The sequence below is a fragment of the Dreissena polymorpha genome, chromosome 15, assembly GCF_020536995.1.
Source record: "Dreissena polymorpha isolate Duluth1 chromosome 15, UMN_Dpol_1.0, whole genome shotgun sequence".
NCBI classification, from domain to species: Eukaryota; Metazoa; Mollusca; class Bivalvia; order Myida; family Dreissenidae; genus Dreissena; species Dreissena polymorpha.
Window position 1 is genome coordinate 8,228,882 of NC_068369.1, and position 24,967 is coordinate 8,253,848.

General features: G+C 37.4%; 1 protein-coding gene and 1 long non-coding RNA gene across 5 annotated transcripts; one reads left to right on the plus strand and one right to left on the minus strand.

Annotated features, from left to right (window-relative positions):
* The first annotated feature begins 5,297 nt into the window (after positions 1 to 5,297).
* On the plus strand, positions 5,298 to 23,317 carry LOC127860632 (outer dynein arm-docking complex subunit 4-like). 2 transcript variants are annotated; one of them, XM_052398855.1, is made up of 12 exons: positions 5,298 to 5,538; positions 7,108 to 7,239; positions 7,577 to 7,976; positions 8,685 to 8,749; positions 9,955 to 10,117; positions 11,538 to 11,747; positions 15,052 to 15,259; positions 17,835 to 17,921; positions 18,932 to 19,128; positions 20,231 to 20,299; positions 21,944 to 22,117; positions 22,729 to 23,317. In XM_052398855.1, the coding sequence occupies exons 1-12, from the start codon at positions 5,422 to 5,424 to the stop codon at positions 22,998 to 23,000; spliced, it is 2,094 nt and encodes a 697-aa protein (XP_052254815.1). In that variant the 5' UTR covers positions 5,298 to 5,421; the 3' UTR covers positions 23,001 to 23,317. The 2 variants fall into 2 exon arrangements, with proteins under 2 accessions (XP_052254815.1, XP_052254816.1); XM_052398856.1 differs by having other exon boundaries at positions 5,300 to 5,538; positions 7,577 to 7,730.
* LOC127860633 (uncharacterized) lies at positions 12,323 to 13,507 on the minus strand. 3 transcript variants are annotated; one of them, XR_008039866.1, is made up of 3 exons: positions 13,423 to 13,507; positions 12,709 to 12,810; positions 12,323 to 12,368 (listed from the first exon to the last, which is right to left on the minus strand). It is a non-coding gene; the product is annotated as an uncharacterized LOC127860633 (long non-coding RNA). The 3 variants fall into 3 exon arrangements; XR_008039867.1 differs by lacking the exon at positions 12,323 to 12,368 and adding an exon at positions 12,425 to 12,470; XR_008039868.1 differs by lacking the exon at positions 12,323 to 12,368 and adding an exon at positions 12,629 to 12,674.
* Positions 23,318 to 24,967: the final 1,650 nt, after the last annotated feature.

Consider the following 24,967-nt stretch of genomic DNA (forward strand, 5'->3'; position numbering starts at 1 on the left):
TATGCAGGGTTTATACAGTTTATCGTATATATACTCAATAAGATGTGTATATGTGTAGACATGTGTGAATGTGCGTGCGTGCGGGCATGCGCGTGTTTCGGATGAAATATGTGAATCTTTATGCTCTACTACATATTATTACTGTATAATGTTAAGCATGCTATTGTTAAGCATTGTGCAACCACACGTATCTTGCATGAATTGTTATATATATATGTATATATGTCAGGGGCCGGAGGCCTATATCACAAATAAACAGATTCAGATATTTAAAAAAAAATCTGCAGATTAAATACAGTTAACACCTTTTTTTATTTCAAAGGTGATTTTTTCAATTACGTCAAGTCGCCAGCACCTGCCTGTCCACAAGAAGTTTAACTGCAATCAGACGCCTATCCGTCAAGTTGCCAGCACCTGCCTGTCCACAAGAAGTTTAACTGCAATCAGACGCCTATCCGTCAAGTTGCCAGCACCTGCCTGTCCACAAGAAGTTTAACTGCAATCAGACGCCTATCCGTCAAGTTGCCAGCACCTATCTGTCCACAAGAAGTTTAACTGCAATCAGACGCCTATCCGTCAAGTTGCCAGCACCTGCCTGTCCACAAGAAGTTTAACTGCAATCAGACGCCTATCCGTCAAGTCGCCAGCACCTGCCTGTCCACAAGAAGTTTAACTGCAATCAGACGCCTATCCGTCAAGTTGCCAGCACCTGCCTGTCCACAAGAAGTTTAACTGCAATCAGACGCCTATCCGTCAAGTTGCCAGCACCTGCCTGTCCACAAGAAGTTTAACTGCAATCAGACGCCTATCCGTCAAGTTGCCAGCACCTGCCTGTCCACGAGAAGTTTAACTGCAATCAGACGCCTATCCGTCAAGTTGCCAGCACCTATCTGTCCACAAGAAGTTTAACTGCAATCAGACGCCTATCCGTCAAGTTGCCAGCACCTATCTGTCCACGAGAAGTTTAACTGCAATCAGACGCCTATCCGTCAAGTTGCCAGCACCTATCTGTCCACAAGAAGTTTAACTGCAATCAGACGCCTATCCGTCAAGTTGCCAGCACCTGCCTGTCCACAAGAAGTTTAACTGCAATCAGACGCCTATCCGTCAAGTTGCCAGCACCTGCCTGTCCACAAGAAGTTTAACTGCAATCAGACGCCTATCCGTCAAGTTGCCAGCACCTGCCTGTCCACAAGAAGTTTAACTGCAATCAGACGCCTATCCGTCAAGTTGCCAGCACCTGCCTGTCCACAAGAAGTTTAACTGCAATCAGACGCCTATCCGTCAAGTTGCCAGCACCTGCCTGTCCACAAGAAGTTTAACTGCAATCAGACGCCTATCCGTCAAGTTGCCAGCACCTGCCTGTCCACGAGAAGTTTAACTGCAATCAGACGCCTATCCGTCAAGTTGCCAGCACCTGCCTGTCCACAAGAAGTTTAACTGCAATCAGACGCCTATCTCTCGTAAAAGAAATTTTTAACGGATCAATTCATCTTCGCGAATCAATTGTTAGCGTGTGTTTGTTTTTGTCTTATTGTTTTTTATATTGGATTTAAATAAGATCGCTCCACCAATTTGTTTTAAGTGAATATTGTAAGCTCACATGAGCACAGCTTTCTCATGAGTAAACTATTCTTGTCAGTCGGCAAACGCTGTCGGTCAACAAATGACCGAAGCTGTGCATACATGCATCTGGAATAATACTTTAAACATGTGTGCAACATTCGTGAATTGTATTGTGAGCTTACATTTTCCGCATTAAATCAACATTTGCTTGACTTTAAACGTTTACCCCGAAATGTTTACTTAATGATTTTCATTTTGCTTGAATTTATTTTGATTGTCAAAACAAAAACGACTTTCAGTGGTCCAAAGTTGTAATGCAGATATTTGTTTGAAACAATCAGGTGTCATTTTGGTCTAAATGTACAAAATATTGTTACAAAAGACAAACCACTAATTGAATTATAAATGGCGTTTGATCAGAGCAGCATGAGCAAAACCTTATAATTTTGAACGTTTGTGATCAACTTTGGTTCGTCGTGCGTCGTAAACATTGACCTTGTGGACTCTATTGGCCATATTTATTGATCACGTTTCAAGACACATTGCAAAATAATCTCAATAACATCAAAGCCGAGTTCAAAATTGGGTCACGTGGGTTTAAATACTTTGTCAAATTGCAAGCAACACCTTAAGGGTCTAGCGGTCATAATTTTTTATCCGATCGTCATGTAATGTGCACAGAACATGTGTTATGATATTTCGAAAACGTTACCAGTCTGTCAAAAACATAGCCAACATGGAACGGTTGTGTTTTCATTATATGGCTACAGTGAATCCATAAACAATCTAGATGTCCAATCTTCATGAGAGATACCCAGAACATTGTTCTCCTGATTCTTGGCTCAGTTCAAAAATGGTTTCGGAAAATCTGAAAACAGGACCGCCTGTTGGCAGAGCAATTTCCATTATATGACTATAATGAAACGTTGTGAAACTTCTGAAAGTAACATTTGTGTTCGATCTTCATGAAACTTGTTCAAAACATCTGTTATAATGTTTTCTCGGTCGATATGGAAAACTGTTCCAGACAGTTAAAAACTTGTTATCGCATTGCTGTTTATACATCTTCAGCTACCGTAAAACTTTTGAACACAACAACCACCATTTTTGTCTCAATGAATCTGTTTCAGAATATTTGTTCTAATATATCTTAAATATCTTTGTTGATTAAAAAATGACCACGTTCCATTGAAAAACATACCGGTAATGGTACGGGGCATTTTTACATAGCTTTAGAAAAACGTTTTGAACAATCTATATATAATTAAGTCATATGTTTATCCAATTCGAGATAGACATACAACTTAACTAAAATATTTGTTCTAATGATATCGTAGGCAAATTCAAACATTATGGGTAAAAGCCAGGTGACATTTATAATACAACGATCACAGACTCTTCTTAGAACAGTTAAGTGTTTTCGATTCTCAGGTGAGAGACCTGTCACCTTGAACCCTCTTGTTTGTATCACACCATGATTTATTTGTGTTTATTTATTTCAAAGTAAGAAACAATTTTCCGGCATAATAATTTGTGGTGTTTGCTTTTTCTAAGGGTCTTGATATGTATATATATTCAATACATATAACAACCCCCATAACACAAGCCAATTCGACTAACATTTGAATGAATATGTTTATGTCGCATTTACGAGTATTAAGTGTCTATTAAAGCTTATCGTTTGATTCCCTGTTAAAGCAAACGTCTAACAATATGCTTACCACAGCCGTGATTTAAATGCAAATACTTGTCATGTTATGATGATAATGGTGGTTTTCTCGTTTTATAAGCATGCTAAACAATGCCGATGGAACAACTCAACTCACGTTATTAAACAAACACGTTTACGTTTTAATTAAACTTTTTATATCCTGATTTAACTAATCTGGTATTATTGTTTGATAGTATGCTTACGGTTCAAGAAGAAATACGTTCCGAGAAAAAAAGTATAACCGTGTACAAATGCATCTTTTTGGTTTCCGCAAAAAGGAGAAAACATTAATTTGAGATTGAACCTGGTAAATTTGACACTGTGTCGTTCACAAATTCAATGACTGAATGAAGATTTCGTTCATGTATATCTAAGTGATGTAATTCACAAACCGAATAGGACAAAGAATTCAATCGTGCAGTAATTGATGGGGGAATTCAGTTGTAACTCATATTGCCCAAACTAGATAAAGTAAGTACTCCGCATCTTTCAATGACCAGACATGACATTTTATTTGTTTCGTCATTATTTTAGTCACTCTAGGTGTATTTGCATTTATCACATCATTTTATTATCTACTTATAATATGTTCATGTCTACTTTGAGTATACTGTATGACAATATAATGACCTTCCGACTTTTATTTAAATATCATGGTTTGGAAAGTATGATAAAGAGCTAAATGATCTATCTGTCAGTAATATCATATCCTTGAATGGATACCGCATAAACCTGTTATTTCCTTATGCATGCGTATAACCGTAGCGTGGATCAGGACGATTAGTAGTGTATCCAACTACGACAGGTGTTTCCACGATTGACAACTGTTCGTATTTCATACGAACCTGTTTGTGTCGCATTCCATTTATGACCATCAAGTATTGAATCTTTGTGATGGAATTGATTGCAGATTATCCGTGCTCACAATATACTTTTTGAGGAACATATTATTAGATATCAAGCACTGATTGCATTTCATTTTGACTTTTCTTAACTAAAGTGTCTCCTAAATCATTCAATTGTTCGTTCAGGAAATTCAAATCAGGCAAGAGATTAAATTATGTAACATCGACGACTTGCTCCTTCTGGCAATTTTGTGTTCAAAACAGGCAAGTGCGGAAAATGTTGATAGATGCTAACAATTGCTCAATTTTGGACTTGAATATCCGACGAACAACGAAATATTTAATGAATCGCTACGGTCAAATTTAAGATAATTGTTTGAAGATTGGATTCAGTTATTTAAGTTGTTCCTTGGATGAGTTGCGTGATGCCCGGACACGTTTCGCCAAGGTATATGAAAAATGGTTGTTTTCTTGCCTCATCGGGCAATTTTTCAATCAATATTTCTCGATCGGGCAAGTAAAAAGGGGATTCCCCAACTTTTCCAATCGGGCAAGATCCCCGACTGATATTCCGAACGTAAGGCATATGTTTTGTTGCATGTTAGGGTAATTCATCAGAAAATCAAACTAAAAGCTTGAAAAGCGAACGGAAATCTGAATAGTAGAAACATGACAAAAATGCGAACATGCATTCAGTTAAGTAGATTCTAGAAAGAGTATTGCCGTCAATATTCCTACATTGATTAGGCCCTACATGTAGTTCTATATTTTCATACATCAGAAATGAAGACTTATTGTGTCACTGATTATTACACTAAATCTCTATCGGATCATCTAATGCACCCACATAACGAACTGGTATTCTCGCTCCATATTTAATCCCGATTATCATTGACAAATAATGTAGCCGTAAGATTGTGAACTAATTCGGATTATAACCGTGTCAATCAATGGCCCGGATTTAATCCGTTATATCCCAAATGACCAGTTAAAAAATGCTAAGAGTTTGTGACAGTGTGAAAAAATTGTGAATGCATTGTCCTAACATTCACTTTCTGTAATGTGCACTTTTCTGTTTCAAAAATATACAGAAATTGTCTATATGCACTTTTCAATTATTCCCGGCAAAATAAGTTTTACTCGCGTTCGATTCGGTCGAAACTGCGCATGCGCGTTGTCAAGTAAACTGACCGGAAGTTTGAACTCTCCAGGAAATAGTTTGGAAATATAATAAAAACAATCTAACGGTCACATCAACCCAAAATTAATAATTTATAATAAACAAATTAAACATATAAAATGTATGATGAGAGCGCTTCTGAAGGTGCAAAGGGAACTTTTGAAATCTACAGGGCTGAAGCAGATTCACTTTACAAACAAGGAGAATACAGAAAATCGATAGAGAGCTACACAATTGTGAGTTTTCATTTTCATTTGCTTTAAATAAGTTGACGTGAATGTTGGTGTGTGTTCATTTGGAAGTTGTCTGTCAACTTTTAGTAAATGGAGCCATTATGACTTATTATATATATTGACAATTATGTGTTTTATAGCCTATTTAAAGTTATGCATTAACATGATTAAACATGTTCTTCTTCTTCTTTTAAAGAAGAAGAAGAAGAACATGTGTTAAAGAAGAAGAAGAAGAACATGTGTTTTATAGCCTATTTAAAGTTATGCATTTAACATGTTTTGAGCCCTAAAACAGAGATGATAAACCAACTTAAATTTGCCTTTTCCCGTTTTGGTAAATTGACAAAATAAAAAAAATGTTTCAGATTCGCAAATTTTCGTTGTAGATTTGATATTTTGGAGGAAACAGTAATACTGAACATTTACCATGCTCTAAAATATCCATTATATGCATCTTTTGACAATTTAAAAACATGAAAATTATATAGCGTTGTTACACGAAACGATTGAATAATTTGGAGAGTTCTGTTTTTGTTGTATATTTTGTGATACTACTACAATTGCCTATGGGACGATTGAACTTTACCGGTACGCAACACTTAACATCAAACAGCGTACCCTAACCATAACCCTTAACACCAAACACATAACAACTAACGCAACACCTTATAATCCTTTTTATCCTATATAATTCATCAGTATTGGGGGGCTACCGCCCCCAAACCCCCGCTTTGTCGATAGTGGTAAAAAACTGCGTACTGGTAAAGTTCAATCTAGCCATTGCTTATATACAGTATAAAATTCATCACTCATTGTATGAGCACGGATGGACGAGTGGTCTAAGCGATAGATACTCCAGGGGTCAGTGGTTCGAGCCCAGTTGAGCGTTACTTTTTTCTGTCTTTAATTCTATTCATGTTTTTTTTTAGTGGAGCTTCTTAGATCCAATCTTTACATTTATCAATATAAAGCATTTAATGACAAAGCAAAAGGTGGAATCTCTTGTTCATGTTTTTTTAGTCTATTGTGCCATTTTTGCATTCAGCAGATAATTACCTATTCCAGTCTGGATTGTTGATGGTAGATCTCCTGTGGCTATTTAGTTCTGAACTGAAAGTCACACTCTATGATGATGTTTATTTCTTCTTGAGTCTGTTCTTCTCGTGTTCTTCTTGGGCTCCCAGCTTTGCCATACTGTCTGCCTCATCATTTCAGGGTATTCCGCAGTGAGAGGAGATACATGGCCAGTACAAGATTTGTCACAAAAAGAATCTGCACCCGTCACGTTGTAATTTAAACATGTGAATTTTTCATGACAATACATACAAGCCCTGATGTGGGTAAAATAGGCTCATTGTGATGCAAATGTTGTCCCAATCACTTTCAGCTTTTATGGTATTTTGTCTTCTTAACAAAAACCAGTCTAGGCTAAACATGTTATCCCTGATTAAGTGTGCAGACTGCAGTCAAATCTGGGACAACACTGTCTGCACATACATTGAGCCCAATTTTCCTAGACTTCACAACACATATTGACTTGAAACTGCTTAACTTAAATTTGCTTTATTCCAGGCGCTTGATCTGCACCCGAATGAAAAGAACTGCCTTGTTGCCAGATCAAAATGCTACCTTCAACTTGGAGATATGCAGAGTGCCCTGAACGATGCTGAAGCCTCACTGGAAGATGACAAGAACTTTCACAAAGTAGTATTTTTTGGATCAAATAAGGGACCTACATTTGGTCCCATTCCCAATCTTGAAAGTAGATATTCTATCCCAAATGATGCCTGAAGCTTCTTATTGAGTTTCCAAAAAACAACATCAACAAGAAATTCACATTGATTTTATTTCTCTATCCTGCTCTATAAGTTGAACCTTAGTAAATTCTTTTGGGAAAACTATTATTCTTCTATTGCCTTCTTAACAAAAATCCAGTCTAGGCAGAATGTGTTAATCCAGATTAAATGTGCAGCCTGTGCAGGCTAATCTGGGATGACACTGCACATGCATTAAGACCAATAATCACTAATTCTTCTTTCAGGGCATCTACCAGAAAGCCCAAGCTCTCTACTACCAGGGAGACTTTGAAATGGCGCTGGTGTTTTATCACAGAGGTCACAAACTACGACCAGAACTTCAAGAGTTTCGACTTGGTATACAAAAAGCACAAGAAGCCATTGATAACAGCGTGGGCTGTAAGTTGTCAACTATTCTCTTTCCCCAAACTCTGAGAAACTCCATTTTTCTCTCCTCTACTTTCGCCATCAGGCTTGCAAAGGCTCTTTCCTTGCTGTCCGTGTCCACCCGGAAATCTAACTGGTCTTTGGAGAAAATATTCTCTACTGACCTTGATACTGGTAAAGCTGTTTCTCAAAGCACTCCTAAATCTTCTTCTGTAACTCCATCTCGAAGATCGCCAACAAAATCACCAACAAAAGACGGTAAGTAACTGTCTTTTCTTTTTTCTTTTTTTCCCTTTCTTTTCACTTTGCCTGAGCAATTGAGTTTTTGTGACCAGCCGCTATCTCTGCTTGTCAGTCTACATTTTGAGCTTTGCTCTTGGCAAATGAGGGTTAATGCATGTTCGTAAAGTGATGTTCCAAATTAGCCTGTGCAGTCTGCAAAGACTTATCAGGTACGACACTTTCCGCTTTATGGTATTTTCTTGACTTAAAGATTTCTTCTTGCAAAACTTAATTTTAAGACGAAAGTGTTGTCCTTGATCAGCTTGTGCTGACTTCACAGGCTACTCTGGAATGATAGTTTACGCAGATGCATTAAGACCCGTTTTCCCAGAGTGAGGCTCATATTACTAATGGTACCTCCACCAGGTCTTATCTAATGAAACTTCACAAGCCTGGAAATTATTTTATTCTGTTGTATAAGTAGTTCAGTGGAGCTAAAGGTTTTAAAAAAAGAAAGAGTGTAGTCTGCACAGGTTAAATAGGGACGGCACTTCCTGCTTTTATAAACAAGAATTATTTGTAGGAAGTCTCTTCTTAATAAAAAACCAGTGAAGGCAGAAAGAATTGTCTCTGATTAGACATGCATCAAGATTGGTTTTCCCTGAACGCAGCTCATTTTAACTAGATTGCCTAATAATGTCTGTTCTTGTTTTTGTTTTCTAAAAAGTTGGTTTTAATTTGTAGCTCCTGACACAGTGAAGCTAACAACAGAGGGGGATTTGTCTTACTTTGACATGCTGCTGGATGATGTAAGTACCTCAATAATATATGGGCCATACTCTGTGAAGAAGGGGTTTAATGCAGGTGCGTAAAGTGTCGTCACACCTAAGCCTGTACAGTCCACACAGGCTATTCAGGGATGACACTTTCCGCCTAAACTGGATTTTTGTTTAGAAGACTTTCAGTAAACTAAAAATACCATACAAGCAGAAAATGTTGTCCATGATTAGCCTGTGCAGACTGCACTGGCTAATCTGGGACGACACTTTACACACATGCATTAAACCCCCTTTTCTCAGAGCACGGCCCATATCCTGTTATTCTTATTTTGAGAAAAGCAAAAGCAGGGATATAAATTAATGTTTTACAGTAGGCTGCCAAGACAGGCAACTATCTTAAGTATTTCGGTTGCCTGGGCAAATAATTAATAGACCAGAACCAAATACATGCTATAATTAACTAAAACTTTATTTTAAGAAAACAAAATAAGACAAAATTATTATGTTGCTGACAGGACTCAATGCATTATTCCCTTTTATGAGCTCTTCATTCCTTATAAAAAATAAAATATTAAACTGTGGGAAAATGATTTAAGTTTTTCTAAACAGCTACTTGCCTAGGCGGACTACCAACTTTTGAAATTGTCTGCCTGGGCCTTAATCTATGTCCCTCAGTGAATGGGTAACCCCTTATTTCCTGTCCCTGAAAGGAAATGTCCACCATTTATTTTAATTCTAGTTTGAATGTTTCAACACAATGCCCTGGCTTTAAATGAGCAGTGTTATGCAAAAATGTGTCTTGAAACATATCATCGCTGTGTGGGTCTTCTAACTCTGGCATGGAGTCACTGTCTGCTAATGAGACCACAACACCTTGTGTTAACCCTTTCACAATCAGAAGCAAAGTAAAATGGCTATATGCAAACAGCATAAAACCAGACCAGCCTGCGAGTAACTCACAGACTGTTCAGGTTTGTATGCTTCTCATCAGTATCTAAGGGTTGGAAATGAAGCCTAAAATGGCTAAAACTAGAATCTAGCATAAAAGGTCTTTAATTAAATGTAACTTTTTAAGGCACTAAAAATGTGTCAAAATACATATCTAAGTGGTAAAGGGTTAAAAAAAGTAGCTTCACGAAAGTATTGAATTGTAATTAAAGTTTAAGAGAGGTTACTTCAAATAGAGCATTTCTGATAGAACTTTCATATTCTGCGTCCTTGTATTTCATGCACAGAAAAAGATCAAGCGCAAAGCAGCTCCACTTGGTCGACCTGTGGTTGCCCCAACAAGCAAGGTGAAGGCCAAGGGGGCCCCTGGGAGCGAGAAGACCATCAAACAGCTGCTGGGTGAACTGTACGGGGACCGACAGTACCTGGAGAAACTGCTCAAAGAGACAGGTAAGTGGAAAGTGTTGTCCAATAAAGTCTCGCAGAACGATTAAATCATTAAGGAGCTAGAGAGGATTGATCAAGGTTTAGTTTTATTTAGCTCGAGTGCATTGAAAGGCTTAGGCTTATTGAAACGCTCTCTAGTCTGTTTTTGGGTAGAACCAGTACTTGGTATCTTTGGTGTATATCTTAAGAAAGCTCCTACAGTGGGGATCGAACCGGTGACCTCCTGGTTGCTAGGGGACACCATATACACTACACCACAGTCACCTTTAAATGTCAAGGTTGGATCTCTCGATGAATTGGTTTAGTGACATTTGACACTCTTTAGTGTATTTTTGCAGGACAAATGCAGAAAAAATACACTTTTTTACAGTTAAAAGTGTATTTCTTTGAGCATTTTCAAGTTTATAAAAAGTCACAGCATTTAATGCCACTAAATGCAGAAAAAAAATATAGTGCCAATACTTCTGTGTTTAATATGCATTAAATATGCATTTAATACACTTTGTTTTGAAAGGTAGATAGTTGCACAGAGAATACTGAAGGTCTGAATATCTGGTAATTATGACATTTTCTGGCCAAAACTGCTTGTAAAGTAACCAACAACCTACTTGTTAATTTTTAATAGATTCCTAGGGCCTGTCTTATTAAAGATTTTTTTAAACAAATTTATGTTACAAGTGAAAAACTAATAGACAATTATAAAAAATGTTTATAAATTGAAGAACATGTGCAAGATGAACAGGAAAACCTAAATTAATAAATAAATCATAGTAGTTTATGCTGAAGATTTTTTTTTTTAAATTGTTATATTGTTTTGTTGAGCAATATTTATAAAAACAGGCCCACAATTGTAATTTTTCTGAGATAGTCTGACCTTGTGGCCATTAATGACTTTGATAACAGTTAATTAATATCTGTCTATTTACGGTATACATGTCCATATATGCAGGGAAGCAATGTAGCCTTTTCAACCTTAAGTTTGTTTTTGCCCAAAGAGATATAAGTGTATAAAGTTTTGAAATCAATTCTGTATGTAGAAACCGACGTGAGACAGTTGCACTTTCATCTTCATCATATTCTATTTTGATGGTGCATGTTGGAAGTGCTAGTGTGCTGGTTTTTTATTTGAAAATGAGCCATTCCATGAAAAAAGGGCTTTTATTGCATGTGCTTTAAGTGTCATCCCAGATTAGCCTTTGCAGTCTGCACAGGCTAATCAGGGAAGACATTTTCTGCTGTTATGTTTTTTTTTGTTTTAAGAAGTAAGTATCTTCTAAACAAATATCGAGTCTAGGTGGAAATTGATTTCCCCTATTACTCTGTACGAAGCACAGGCTAATCTTGTGACCACACTTTACACACATACATTAAGCCCCATTTTCCCAGAGTAAAGCTAAATTATGAGTTTTGAAATACATTTCAGATCCCAAGTCAGAAATGGGTAAGACGATCTCCACACTGGTCACTGAAGGCTTGTCCTATCTTGACACACGCTCGGACTTCTGGCGGCAGCAGAAGCCCATGTACGCCCGCAGGCACGACCGACTGATGCAGAGGAGGCGCCGGGAAGTGTCGTCCAATAAAGTCTCGCCCAACGATTACATCATCAAGGAGCTGGAGAGGATTGATCAAGGTTTAGTTTTAACCGAGAAATACCAGTGAATTTAAACCGATAATTCACTGTTTCAAACAATTAAAATAAACAGTGAAAATTATCAATAATTTCACAGTTATAAGTTAAAGTGATGTAGTTTTTATTACATTACAATATTATTATTTCAGCAAAAATACAAAAAAAATCATTTGTGAGCATAAAAGAAAAAGAAAATTTGTTGAATGTGGTGAATTATATATTTAAATTCCCTCCTGATCGTAGAAGAAATATATTTCCTATGACCACGCTTGAATTACAAGAGATATTCCACCAAATCCAACAAATATTCCTGATGTATTTTAGCTTGATTGCATTGAAAGCCTAAGGCTTATTGAAATGCTCTTTAGTCTATTTCCTGGGTAGAACCAGTACTTGGCGGCTATGGGGAGATCTAAAGAATGCTCCCACAGTAGGGGATCAAACCTGTGACCTGATAACTATGTGGACACCATATCCACTATGACCTGATAACTATGTGGACACTATAGCCACTATGACCTGATAACGATGTGGACACCATAACCACTATGACCTGATAACTATGTGGACACCATAGCCACTATGACCTGATAACTATGTGGACACCATAGCCACTATGACCTGATAACTATGTGGACACCATAGCCACTATGGCCTGATAACTATGTGGACACCATAGCCACTATGACCTGATAACTATGTGGACACCATAGCCACTATGACCTGATAACTATGTGGACACTATAGCCACTATGACCTGATAACTATGTGGACTCTATAGCCACTATGACCTGATAACTATGTGGACTACATAGCCACTATGACCTGATAACTATGTGGACACCATATCCACTATGACCTGATAACTATGTGGACACCATAGCCACTATGACCTGATAACTATGTGGACACCATAGCCACTATGACCTGATAACTATGTGGACACTATAGCCACTATGACCTGATAACTATGTGGACACCATAGCCACTATGACCTGATAACTATGTGGACACCATAGCCACTATGACCTGATAACTATGTGGACACCATAGCCACTATGACCTGATAAGTATGTGGACACTATAGCCACTGTGACCTGATAACTATGTTGACACCATAGCCACTGTGACCTGATAACTATGTGGACACCATAGCCACTGTGACCTGATAACTATGTGGACACTATATCTACTGTGACCTGATAACTATGTGGACACCATATCCACTATGACATGATAACTATGTGGACACCATAGCCACTATGACCTGATAACTATGTGGACACCATATCCACTATGACCTGATAACTATATGGACACTATAGCCACTGTGACCTGATAACTATGTGGACAATATATCCACTATGACCTGATAACTATGTGGACACCATATCCACTATGACCTGATAACTATGTGGACACCATAGCCACAATGACCTGATAACTATGTGGACACCATAGCCACTATGACCTGATAACTATGTGGACACTATAGCCACTGTGACCTGATAACTATGTGGACACCATAGCCACTGTGACCTGATAACTATGTGGACACCATAGCCACTATGACCTGATAACTATGTGGACATTATAGCCACTGTGACCTGATAACTATGTGGACACTATATCCACTGTGACCTGATAACTATGTGGACACCATATCCACTATGACCTGATAACTATGTGGACACCATAGCCACTATGACCTGATAACTATGTGGACACCATAGCCACTATGACCTGATAACTATGTGGACACTATAGCCACTGTGACCTGATAACTATGAGGACACCATAGCCACTGTGACCTGATAACTATGTGGACACCATAGCCACTATGACCTGATAACTATGTGGACACCATAGCCACTATGACCTGATAACTATGTGGACACTATAGCCCCTGTGACCTGATAACTATGTGGACACCATAGCCACAATGACCTGATAACTATGTGGACACCATAGCCACTATGACCTGATAACTATGTGGACACTATAGCCACTGTGACCTAATAACTATGTGGACACCATAGCCACTGTGACCTGATAACTATGTGGACACCATAGCCACTATGACCTGATAACTATGTGGACATTATAGCCACTGTGACCTGATAACTATGTGGACACTATATCCACTGTGACCTGATAACTATGTGGACACCATATCCACTATGACCTGATAACTATGTGGACACCATAGCCACTATGACCTGATAACTATGTGGACACCATAGCCACTATGACCTGATAACTATGTGGACACTATAGCCACTGTGACCTGATAACTATGTGGACACCATAGCCACTGTGACCTGATAACTATGTGGACACCATAGCCACTATGACCTGATAACTATGTGAACACCATAGCCACTATGACCTGATAACTATGTGGACACTATAGCCCCTGTGACCTGATAACTATGTTGACACTATAGCCACTGTGACCTGATAACTATGTGGACACCATAGCCACTATGACCTGATAACTATGTGGACACTATAGCATCTGTGACCTGATAACTATGTGAACACCATAGCCACTATGACCTGATAACTATGTGGACACTATAGCCACTATGACCTGATAACTATGTGGACACCATAGCCACTATGCCATGTTGACATTCAATCAAGATTTGATCTCTTAATGAATCTGTTCACATATACTGGCTGAATTTGAGGCGCTATCGAGTCAATCATTTTCCTGGTTTGTCTAGGGTCTTGTTATAAAAGCTTAAGACATTTTTCATTGGCATCAAAACCAGTATTTTCAGACAAACTATGGGCAAAATCATTATTGTTAAGAGCTTTTGAGTGGTTATATGATTTGTATTGTCTACAATTTTTGTGTTTCAAAATTTGTTCAATTGATTGTTTTTTCTATCAACTTAGACTCTAGGTCATCAGGTAATATGTAAATATGTTCATTATCACAAAAATATTCATAACAACATTCTTAACAAATAAAATTGTGCAGCAGTGGACCGTCAGTCCACCAAGCTAGATAAATCTACTAGACCTAACAACATTTTAGTGGACAACCATTTTTTTGACAATTTGATAATACTTTTATATATATATATATATATATATATATTCAATTTTTTTTTAAACAGAACTACAACGAAAACACCCATGCAAATGCAAAGTCTAGTTCTAATTAAAGGTGAATCATGTAATTGACAAGGGCTAATGTCCACTTCATAGTCAAAGACTGTTGAGATTATATTTTTTAACAGACTCAACAATTAGTGAGAAATCTTGCCTTGCTAGACCATATCTCTTCTTGCAGCCCAGGTGGAAGGCAGGTACCAGGAGGCCCTGAAGCGTTCACAGAAGTGTCTGGCCACGGTACAGAACTACACGGAGGAGGAAGTGCCCAACAAGCTGGAGGTGATTGCCAACCTGCACAGCTGTGTGGGCAACGCCTACCTGGAGATGGGAGAGTACAACAAGGCCCAAGCCAGCCACGAGACTGACCTCAAGATTGGGCAAGACAAGTGCGTATTGTGCAATAGGGGGCGGGGTCTTAAACTGAAAAGTATCCCTTGAACTAAATTATTTAATAATGTCTTTGTTTGAAAACACTAGGTAGGCATGGAATAAATACTAATGTATATGAAGGACTATCACCTTAGATATGGCTTAATGGTGCTAAACAATATATGACCCTGGCTCTGAGAATTTGGAGTATTGCGCACTAGGGGGTGGGGGTCTGTTAAAGCTGGACTTTTTGAAAACTGGGCTTAATGCATGTGCATAAATTGTTGTCCAATATTAGCCTGTGCAGTCCCATCAGGCAAATCAGGAACAACACTTTTTTGCGTTTGTGGACTTTTTTATTATCCCCACGCTTTTTGAAAAAAAGGTGGGGATATTGTGGTTATCTCCGCCGTCCGTCCGTCCGTCTGTCTGTCTGTCTGTCTGTCCGTCCGTCCTGGCCACTATCTCCTCCTACACTAAAAGCACTAGAACCTTGAAACTTACACACATGGTAGCTATGAGCATATGTGCGACCCTGCACTATTTGGAATTTTGATCTGACCCCTGGGTCAAAAGTTATAGCGGTTGGGGTGGGGCTGCGTCAGAAATTATCACTCATTTTTTTAGGTTATTTTACATTTACTTCTTTATTTCTACACCGATTCACTTCAAATTGATACTGGACCTCTCTTATGACAATACGGTCAATCTCAACCATGCATGGCCCCATTCCCAACCCTGGGGTGCCCCGCCCACATAGGCCACACCCACCAAAAATTTCCATTTACTATAATTTTTTCATTTCTACACGGATTCACTTCAAATTGATACTGAACTTTTGTTATGACATTAGGGTCAATCTCAACTATGCATGGCCCCAATCCCAACCCTGGGGCGCCCGCCCACATAGGCCACACCCACCAAAAAATTCCATTTACTATAATTTTTTCATTTCTACACGGATTCACTTCAAATTGATACTGAACTTCTCTTATGACATTAGGGTCAATCTCAACTATGCATGGCCCCATAACCAACCCTGGGGCCCCGCCCACATAGACCACACCCACCCAAAATTGCCTTTACTATAATTTCTTCATTTCTGCACCGATTCACTTCAAATTGATATTGAACTTCTCTTATGACAATACAGTCAATCTCAACTATGCATGGCCCCATTACCAACCCTGGGGCGCCCCGCCCACATAGACCACACCCACCCAAAATTGCCTTTTACTATAATTTCTTCATTTCTACACCGATTCACTTCAAATTGATACTGAACCTCTCTTATGACAATACGGTCAATCTCAACTATGCATGGCCCCATTACCAACCCTGGGGCCCCGCCCACATAGACCACACCCGCCCAAAATTGCCTTTTACTATAATTTCTTCATTTCTACACCGATTCACTTCAAATTGATACTGAACTTCTCTTATGACAATACGGTCAATCTCAACTATGCATGGCACAATTACCAACCCTGGGGCGCCCTGCCCACATATGTCACACCCACCCAAAATTGCCTTTTACTATAACTTCTTCATTTCTACACCAATTCACTTCTAATTGATGATGAACTTCTCTTATGACAATACGGTCAATCTCAGCTATGCATGGCCCCATTACCAACCCTGGGGCACACCTAGGTCAAACATTCGGCGTGGGGATACGCGTCGGCCTCTGCCGCGCCATTTCTAGTTTACAGGATGTCTCTTCTGAGCAAAAATCCAAATAAGGCGGAAAATGTTATCCCTGATCAGCCTGTGCAGACTGCACATGCTAAACTGGGACAACATTTTGTGCACATGCATACGGCCGTTTTCACAGAGGGCAGCTTATCTAGAGGGCATGATTATTTGTAACCCCCTCAAAGAAAGTTTGAGATTTTTTTTTTTTAGTTGCTCTGTTGGTTTGTCCATTGGTCGTCGTTGATATTTGTCGAGTGGACTACATGTACTGCAACATTTCTTAAGCAATTAAGTTGGAACATCAAATGTCATTATCCTAAAATGTAGATTTTCAAGGCACTTTTTACCTTATCCACATTATTAGACACATTTGTGACAAAGCTTTCCTTTTAATCGACTTGTCAACAAAAGGAAGTTGATTTATTGTTGTTAAACTGTTTCCGCGTTTGCCTTAATTAATTTTCTTTGATTATTTTTTTTCGTTAGGTATAATCAAATCATGCACTTTTCCACAGACAAGGTTAATTCATTTTTTGTCCCATATAAACAAATTGTGTAGCAAAATTTTCAGAAAAACTGAGGAACTGGTAATGTTTACCAGCATTTAAACAAGCCTTAATCTAAGCCTCTCTCTGCAGGGCAAACCTTGCTTAATGCATGTGCTTAAAGTGTCGTCCAGACTGCACAGGCTAATCTGGGATACTTCAACACTGTAGGCGCATGCATTTAGCCCAGTTTTTCCAGAACGAGCCTCGAAGATTGACTGCTGATTCACTTGCTGGATGTTTGTGTTGCAGTGACCGTGTTTTCACAAAAACTGAGTAATAGGTATTCATTAGAGATAGTTTGAACATATATATTAACTGCTCCTTCACCTGCTGGATGTTTGTATTGCAGTGACCTCCAGGAGGCGGTGTCTAGGGGTCTGGACAACGTGGGAAGGGTCTACGCCAGAAAGGGAGAGTTCAGCAAGGCCATTGAAATGTAAGTCACCAGCCGCCATAGCCATAAAACTCTACAAAATAATCTTTTCTTTTCTAATAATTGAGCTCAATTCTCTGAAAACTGGCACAAGTTGTCATATCATACCATATTTTATTAAACGAGTTCAACTCGCTTACTTACAAATTTCCTTGACGAGTTTAATAAAATATGGTATGAAATGACGAGTGTCAGATCTTTTTATCACATGCTTTAAAATGAGCAAATTAAATAAATATTTACGCAAACATAATGATAAATCCCGAATGTTGTTTACATTTCGTGACGTCATGTGACGTTGCAACGTCATTTCAGCAAAATAACAAAATGCAATGGTCAATAGGACAAAAACCTTAAAAAGTACATGTATATTACACATGTGTAAGATAAAAATATTCGTAATGGTTATATTACATGGGAAAAAGGGTATGGCATGTGATAAATGAAAAATCTCTTCCAAACGAAAATCAAGTCGAGGCAAAAAGTGTTGTTCCTGCAGTCCAGTCCGCACAGGCTAATCTTGGAGCATATGTATTAAATCCAGTTTTCTCAGAGCGAGTCTAAAACATTCTCAAACAAACTTAACATCTTTTGTAACAGCTGGGAGCACACGCTTCCCATCAGCAAGTCTCCCCTGGAGAGTACATGGTTTTACCAGGTCCATGAGATCAAGATATTATCAAATGAGCCTTGTTTTTCACAAACTAGACTTAATGTATTTGGGTACAGTGTTGTCTCAGATTAAATTGTGCTATCTGCACAGGCTAATCAGTGAAGACACTTTCCTCTATTTATAGTTTAAAAAAGTATATCTAGTCTAAGCGAAATGCCCTCAATGATAAGGTTGATGGACAGCACAGGCTAATTTGGGACAACACTTTATGCACAGCTATTACACCCCATTTTCCCAGAGTATGCTAAAATATTCTCAACAAAAATCCAATTTAGGCAAAAAGTTTCATCCCTGATAAGCCTGTGCACATTCATTAAGCTCTGTTTTCCATTGTTCATAGCTGGGAGCGCAAGCTGCCCATCAGCATGTCCCCTCTAGAGAGTACATGGCTGTACCACGAGATCGGTCGTTGCTTCCTGGAGCTGGGAAACAACACAGAGGCCAAGAAGTATGGAGAACTGTCAGAGGCAGCCGCCATCGAGGCAGATGACGCAATGTGGCACTTGCAGGCTTCCGTGCTCACTGCACAGGCTGAAGGTAGAGTATACTTAGAAATGCGGGAGTACAAAGATTAAATAAAGGAAATTTAGTTGCAACTTTCATTGTTGATAGTGACTTTTTTTGAAGTTACGGAGCTTTTAACACATAGGCAGGCATCCAATGGTCAAATAATGTTAACTTTCGAATGAGGTTGTATTTTGACAATATGCTGTGTTTTCATTCACCATTTAAAAATATGTTTGTATTATTGTTAACTAAAACGTTTTAAATAGGATAAACATGAAACTTGATAATAATGTTTGTGGGAATAATATCATGGCCAAGTTTGATAACCAGCCAGATCGCCAGAAGTTTTTTCAACTGAATTAAAAAAAAAAAGTCAAAATTGATTTTATGTGTTCTTTAATTCAAAAAGTTAAAATCAGATCATCAAGAAACTTACTGATAATGCTTTATGGCATAATGTATCCCTTTCACCATAAGAAACAAAGTGAAAATGGCTTTTGCAACCACGTTAAACCAGACCAGCCTGCAAATAACTCGCAGTCTGTTCAGGTTTTATGTTGTTTGCTGCTCATCAGTATCAGAGGGTTTGAAGTGAAGTCTTTAAAACTTGAATATAGTAAGAGAGGTCTTTTAATTAATTTAACTTTCTAAGTGACTAAAAATGCGTCAAAAATCATATAAAGTGGTAAAGGGGTATGAGCCAAGTTTGATTACCATTCTGACGGTTTGAAGCTCTACAGATCTGCATTGTTGTATGAATAAGTCCCCACAGGAAGGAACATTTCATTAATTTTGTTCCAAAAGTGCATTATCTGCAAGTAAACAAGTAGAATTAGACCTGAAACTGAACATTTCAAGCGATAATCCTTGTCAATGAATATTACAATTGGTTTGTGCAATTTATACCAAGCAATAAAAAGGTCCATAATTCGCAATATGAAGATTTTACAATGCATATTTTTACTGACTTCAGTTTTTGTGTGCTAATTTTTCCAAATTGGTAGAGTAGGTGTACTTTTCACAACTGGGCAACAATGGCTTTGAAAAAATGTGCTTGTTCTCATTGCCTGATAATTTTTCATGATGTTATGCCTCAATTAACTCTCAATCAACTGTTATTTTCTTTCTGCAGTGAAACTAGGGGACTACCAGGGAGGTGCTGCATCATTTGAGAAAGCTCTGGAGTTGGCAAAACAGCAGGGTACGCAGACCAGTCTGAACAATAGGAGTCGTGAGAAAACTGGGCTTAATACATGTGTGTCAAGTGTCGTCCATGTCCGCACAGGCTAATCCGGGACGATACTTTTGCTTTCATGAAATTTTTCGTTTAAAGCAATTCTCTTCTTAGTAAAAATCAAGTTTAGGAAAAAAGTGAAATGCACATACATTATGCCCGGTTTTCCCAGAACGAGCCTCATATGAAGTTTTGCAAGTGCAATTTGAATTAAAGCCACACACCTTGAAATGAAATATATGGCGATGTAAATATAAGTATAAATAAGAAACATACTTTAGTTATGCCAATTAGAATAAATCTGGTGGTTACAAGGTAGAAATCCGTATTTTTTTGTGCTTTAAAACTTAAAGATAATCGCGTTTGTCAAAATGGACGTATACGTCTAGAAATCCTACTTTCGGTTTTAAAAGCGGTACCGTTTAAAAAATAATAAATTACTTGCTAACAAGGCTATAGATCTAATTTTATCTATGCCAATTAGAATGTATCTGATGGTAACAAGGTAGAAATCCGTCTTTTTGCGCTTTAAAATTTAAAAATAATCGTGTTTGTCGAAATGGACGTCTACGTATAAAAAATCCTACTTTCGGTTTTAAAACTAAAAAAAAAATCAATTACTTGCTTACTTGACTATAGATTTAATGACAATTTAGCACACTTTCAAATTGCATCTATATGTATTGATTAACATGTATTTCAAGGTCGCTGTGGTGTAATGGATATGGTGTCCGCCTAGCGATCGGGAGGTCATTGGTTCGATCCCCACTGCGGGAGCATTCTTTAGATTTCCCCCATAGAAACCAAGTACTGGTTCTAGTCCCAGGAAACGGACTAGAAAGCTTTTCAAATAAGCCTAAGGCTTTCTATGCAATCGAGCTAAAATAAATATGTTTAAACTAACATGTATTTCATTTCAAGGTGTGTGGCTTTAAGCTACAATAAATTGCTAAAGATATGCTCCTTTATCAACTTAAACTTTCTATATCATGATTGCTACAACTTTATATGTATTGCAATATCTGGTGTCCGTGGGTATTCATCGTTACTGTTACAAGCTCTTATTTAAATAGCAACACTGTATGATATTGCTTTTTTTTAAAGCCATGTTCAGTATTTGCTCATTCTGATATGGAGTATAAGTGAAAAAATGTTAATATACTGTAATGCGAAATGAAAATAAGGAGTGCTTATTAATATGGAGTATGTAAGTACTGTAACAAGCTCTAATTTAAATAGTAACACTGTATGATTTGTTGTTTTGTAAGTGTATGCTCTGTATTTTCTCATTCTGACATGGAATATATTTGTAATGTAAAATACTGTAATGCAAGATGAAAATTAGAAGAGCTTATTAATATGGAGTTTGTTTTAATAAGTTGGTGATAATTCTTATTTTTCTTGTTGAGTATTCATTTCTGAGATACATGATTTATTCATTTCCCACCATAACCTCTTCTAAACAAAAATCCAATCTAGGCAGAAAGTGTCTTCCCTAATTAGCCTGTGTGGACTGCAAAGGCTAATCTGGGACGACACTACGCTTATGCATTAAGCCTCATTTTCCCAAAGCATGGCTCAATTTGTTAAAGTATTTTTTTTTTTAAACAGGTGACAAGTCAGCTGAAAAAGCCATCAGTAAAGCCCTGACCGACATAAACACAAAAATCATTGAGGAACAAGGCAGAAATCCAGTAAACACGAATAACTCCAATGCAGCAGACACTACATCCCAAAAGTCTTCAAGTCGTGTGAAACCTACCGTCAACACCACGGAACAAACAGGTGGGTTACAAGTGTTCACTTCTGTGTGAAATAATAGGTGTGATTGTTTGCCAAACAGTAAAAAACTACACACACAAATAATTTTGAACAAGACATCTGTTGGTAGAAAGTCGAAACCATGGGCAAGAAATGCATGTGATTATTTGTGAAGTGTTCCGTAGGTACATTTATTTACAGCCAAACAACACCATGTTTAGTTTTCAAAAAAACAGTTTTTTTCCTATATACATTGCATGTAAAGAAATTAACCTTAATTACAAAATTTTGTCTGTTAAATTGATGTTGTTAATGATATAGAGCTTCAATAAACTTCTTTTTATGCACAGTCAATCGGTCAATTGTCACTCTATGAAAACAGGGCTTAATGCATAGTGTCATACCAGATTGGCCCGCACAGTCCGCCCAGACTAATCAGGGACATCACTTTCCACTTTATTGTATTTTTGTTTCAAGGAAGTCTCTTCTTAGCAAGATATAAATGTCTTAAACAAATAATTTGTGTTTTGAACACTTGTTAACTATATATCAAATCTGCATCTTATTTGGAATACAGTAAGGTTCTAGTCTACATTTTTGTCTAAAATTGTATATTTATCTCTACAAAATTGTAGAAACTAAAACTGAAGAGAAAGTAGAAAACACTCAGAAAGCAGATCCTGGTGCTGATAGTGACAATCAGGCAAACAAAAGGAAAGACTCCCAGAGTGGAAAGGCTGAGAATAAACCAGGGGAAGGAGCAGAGAGAACTAAACCAGGGGAAGGAGCAGAGAGAACTAAACCAGGGGAAGGAGCAGAGAGAACACAAGAGGGATATTCCTTGAATTTCAATGTATTGGGTCAGGAGGTATCGGTGAAAACAGATAAAGAGTTACAGTTGTTTTAAGAAAACATGAACAATGACCTTGATAAAAGTGAAAAAAGATCTCTTTAAAGACATTGTTAATTGTCTATATTTGTTAATTGTCTTTCTTTTTTTGTAATTCGTGTTTTTATGCCATTTGATTATTATACTTTGAATGGTATTTAGTTACATTAGCTTATAATTACAAATTTGAAGAAAATTCTTGCCAATACCTCGTGCAACCATTTTATTTGTATGAAATGGTCTAGTCACATCATCCTATGCTAGATATATTAGACATAATGATTTTTTGTGATATTTATTAAGTTTTGTAAACAATAAAACAATGGTGAACATTTTTTTCAGTGTTAAGTTATTAAATATTTCAGCATGTTCTTTCAAAGAATTGTTAACAGTTAAGCCAACAAATATTAATATTATATGAACCGTATATACATTCTTTATACTTTATTTCCTCCGATATCGAAGATTAGAACAACATAGTAATACAATAATCACAAAGCATGTTGAACATAGAAAGAGTGGCATGATTTACAAAATATATAATCATGAATAAATACACAGACACACAATTCTTAATGATATTATTTCAGCTGTTGTTATACATGTATAATACAATATCACATACCAAAGTCGAAAGGGAAAGTTGGTGTAATATTTGTAAACTTATAAAGTATTCAATTACCACACTATTTTGCTATTATCGATAACTTGATTTACTTTACCTTAATGAAAAACGATAATTTAAGCTTAAGTTAGGTTATCCATAATATACTGACAATAACACCCTGTGCGTTATTACAAAGAAACATTATAGTTGATTTAAGCGAATATATCATAATCAAGTTAAAACAAATCACATACTAGTATGAGTTTGAGTAAAACGAAATTGCTAAAAAGGCGATCTTCAGTTACTGTTAATGCAAGACACACTAGATGTCTACTCATTGTCATTACGGGAAGAGTCATAAATTGCATTAATTTGCAGTGCCCAATCACTCTGTAGAATTCAACAATAAGCTTATTCCTTTTGGATTCTGTTTTTTCACAAAACCAGAGAGTATGGTTCACAATACTGGCGGTGAACTTCTCACAGATTGCACATTTACTTTACCCTCATGGACACAGGTTTGAATGCATGTGTGTAAAATATCATCCAAGATTAGCCTGTGCAGTCCACACAAGCTGATTAGAGACAGTACTTTCTGCTTTTAAGGAATTTTTCGTTCTAAATGAAAATCCAGTCTAGGTGGAAAGAGTTTCCCAGTTTTTGTGCGGACCGTGTGGACTGCATTAGGTAATCTGGGATGATACTTGACCTATATGTATTACGCCAGGCTTTCCCAGGGTGCAGATAGATATTATTTGTTCAGCCTACTTGCTGGGAGCTGTCAAAATGGTTTGGTGTTTGTAATAGTCAAAGTAACACTGAGGTCCACAAGGTGTCAATTTTAGTGTGTAAAGGAGGTCTTTTCTATAAAAAAAACACAGTCTATGCAATAATTATTGTATGTGATTAGCCTGTGTGGACTGCACAATGTGGAAACATTTAATTGTCCACATTAATACTTTGCTTAATATAGCTATATTCAAATGCCTAGAGGGCAAGGTTTATCCCTTCCATGTTAACGTGAATATTCAACAACTAGTATATTTAATTTTATCTTGTATCTTATATTTAAAAAAAAGACATTTTATTTTAAACACAATGTTATCTTATAGTTTTAGTTTTTATAATAAACAAGCGATGTGTTTGTGAAACACTATGTGCCTATATATTTGAACGTTGACATTGAAGGATGACCTTGACCTTTCACCACTCAAAATTTGCAGCTCCATGAGATACACATGTATACCAAATATCAAGTTGCTATCTTCAATATTGCAAAAGTGTACATTAAATGAGCGATTTTGACCCATATATTTGACCTTGAAAGAAGACCTTGACCTTTCACCACTCAAAATTTGCAGCTCCATGAGCTACACAT

Coding starts and splice junctions, on each gene's coding strand:
- LOC127860632 (XM_052398855.1), top strand. CDS start 5,422: ATGTATGATGAGAGCGCTTCTGAAGGTGCAAAGGGAACTTTTGAAATC. Junction 19,129..20,230: donor GCTCACTGCACAGGCTGAAG/GTAGAGTATACT, acceptor TTCTTTCTGCAG/TGAAACTAGGGGACTACCAG. Junction 22,118..22,728: donor CAACACCACGGAACAAACAG/GTGGGTTACAAG, acceptor ACAAAATTGTAG/AAACTAAAACTGAAGAGAAA.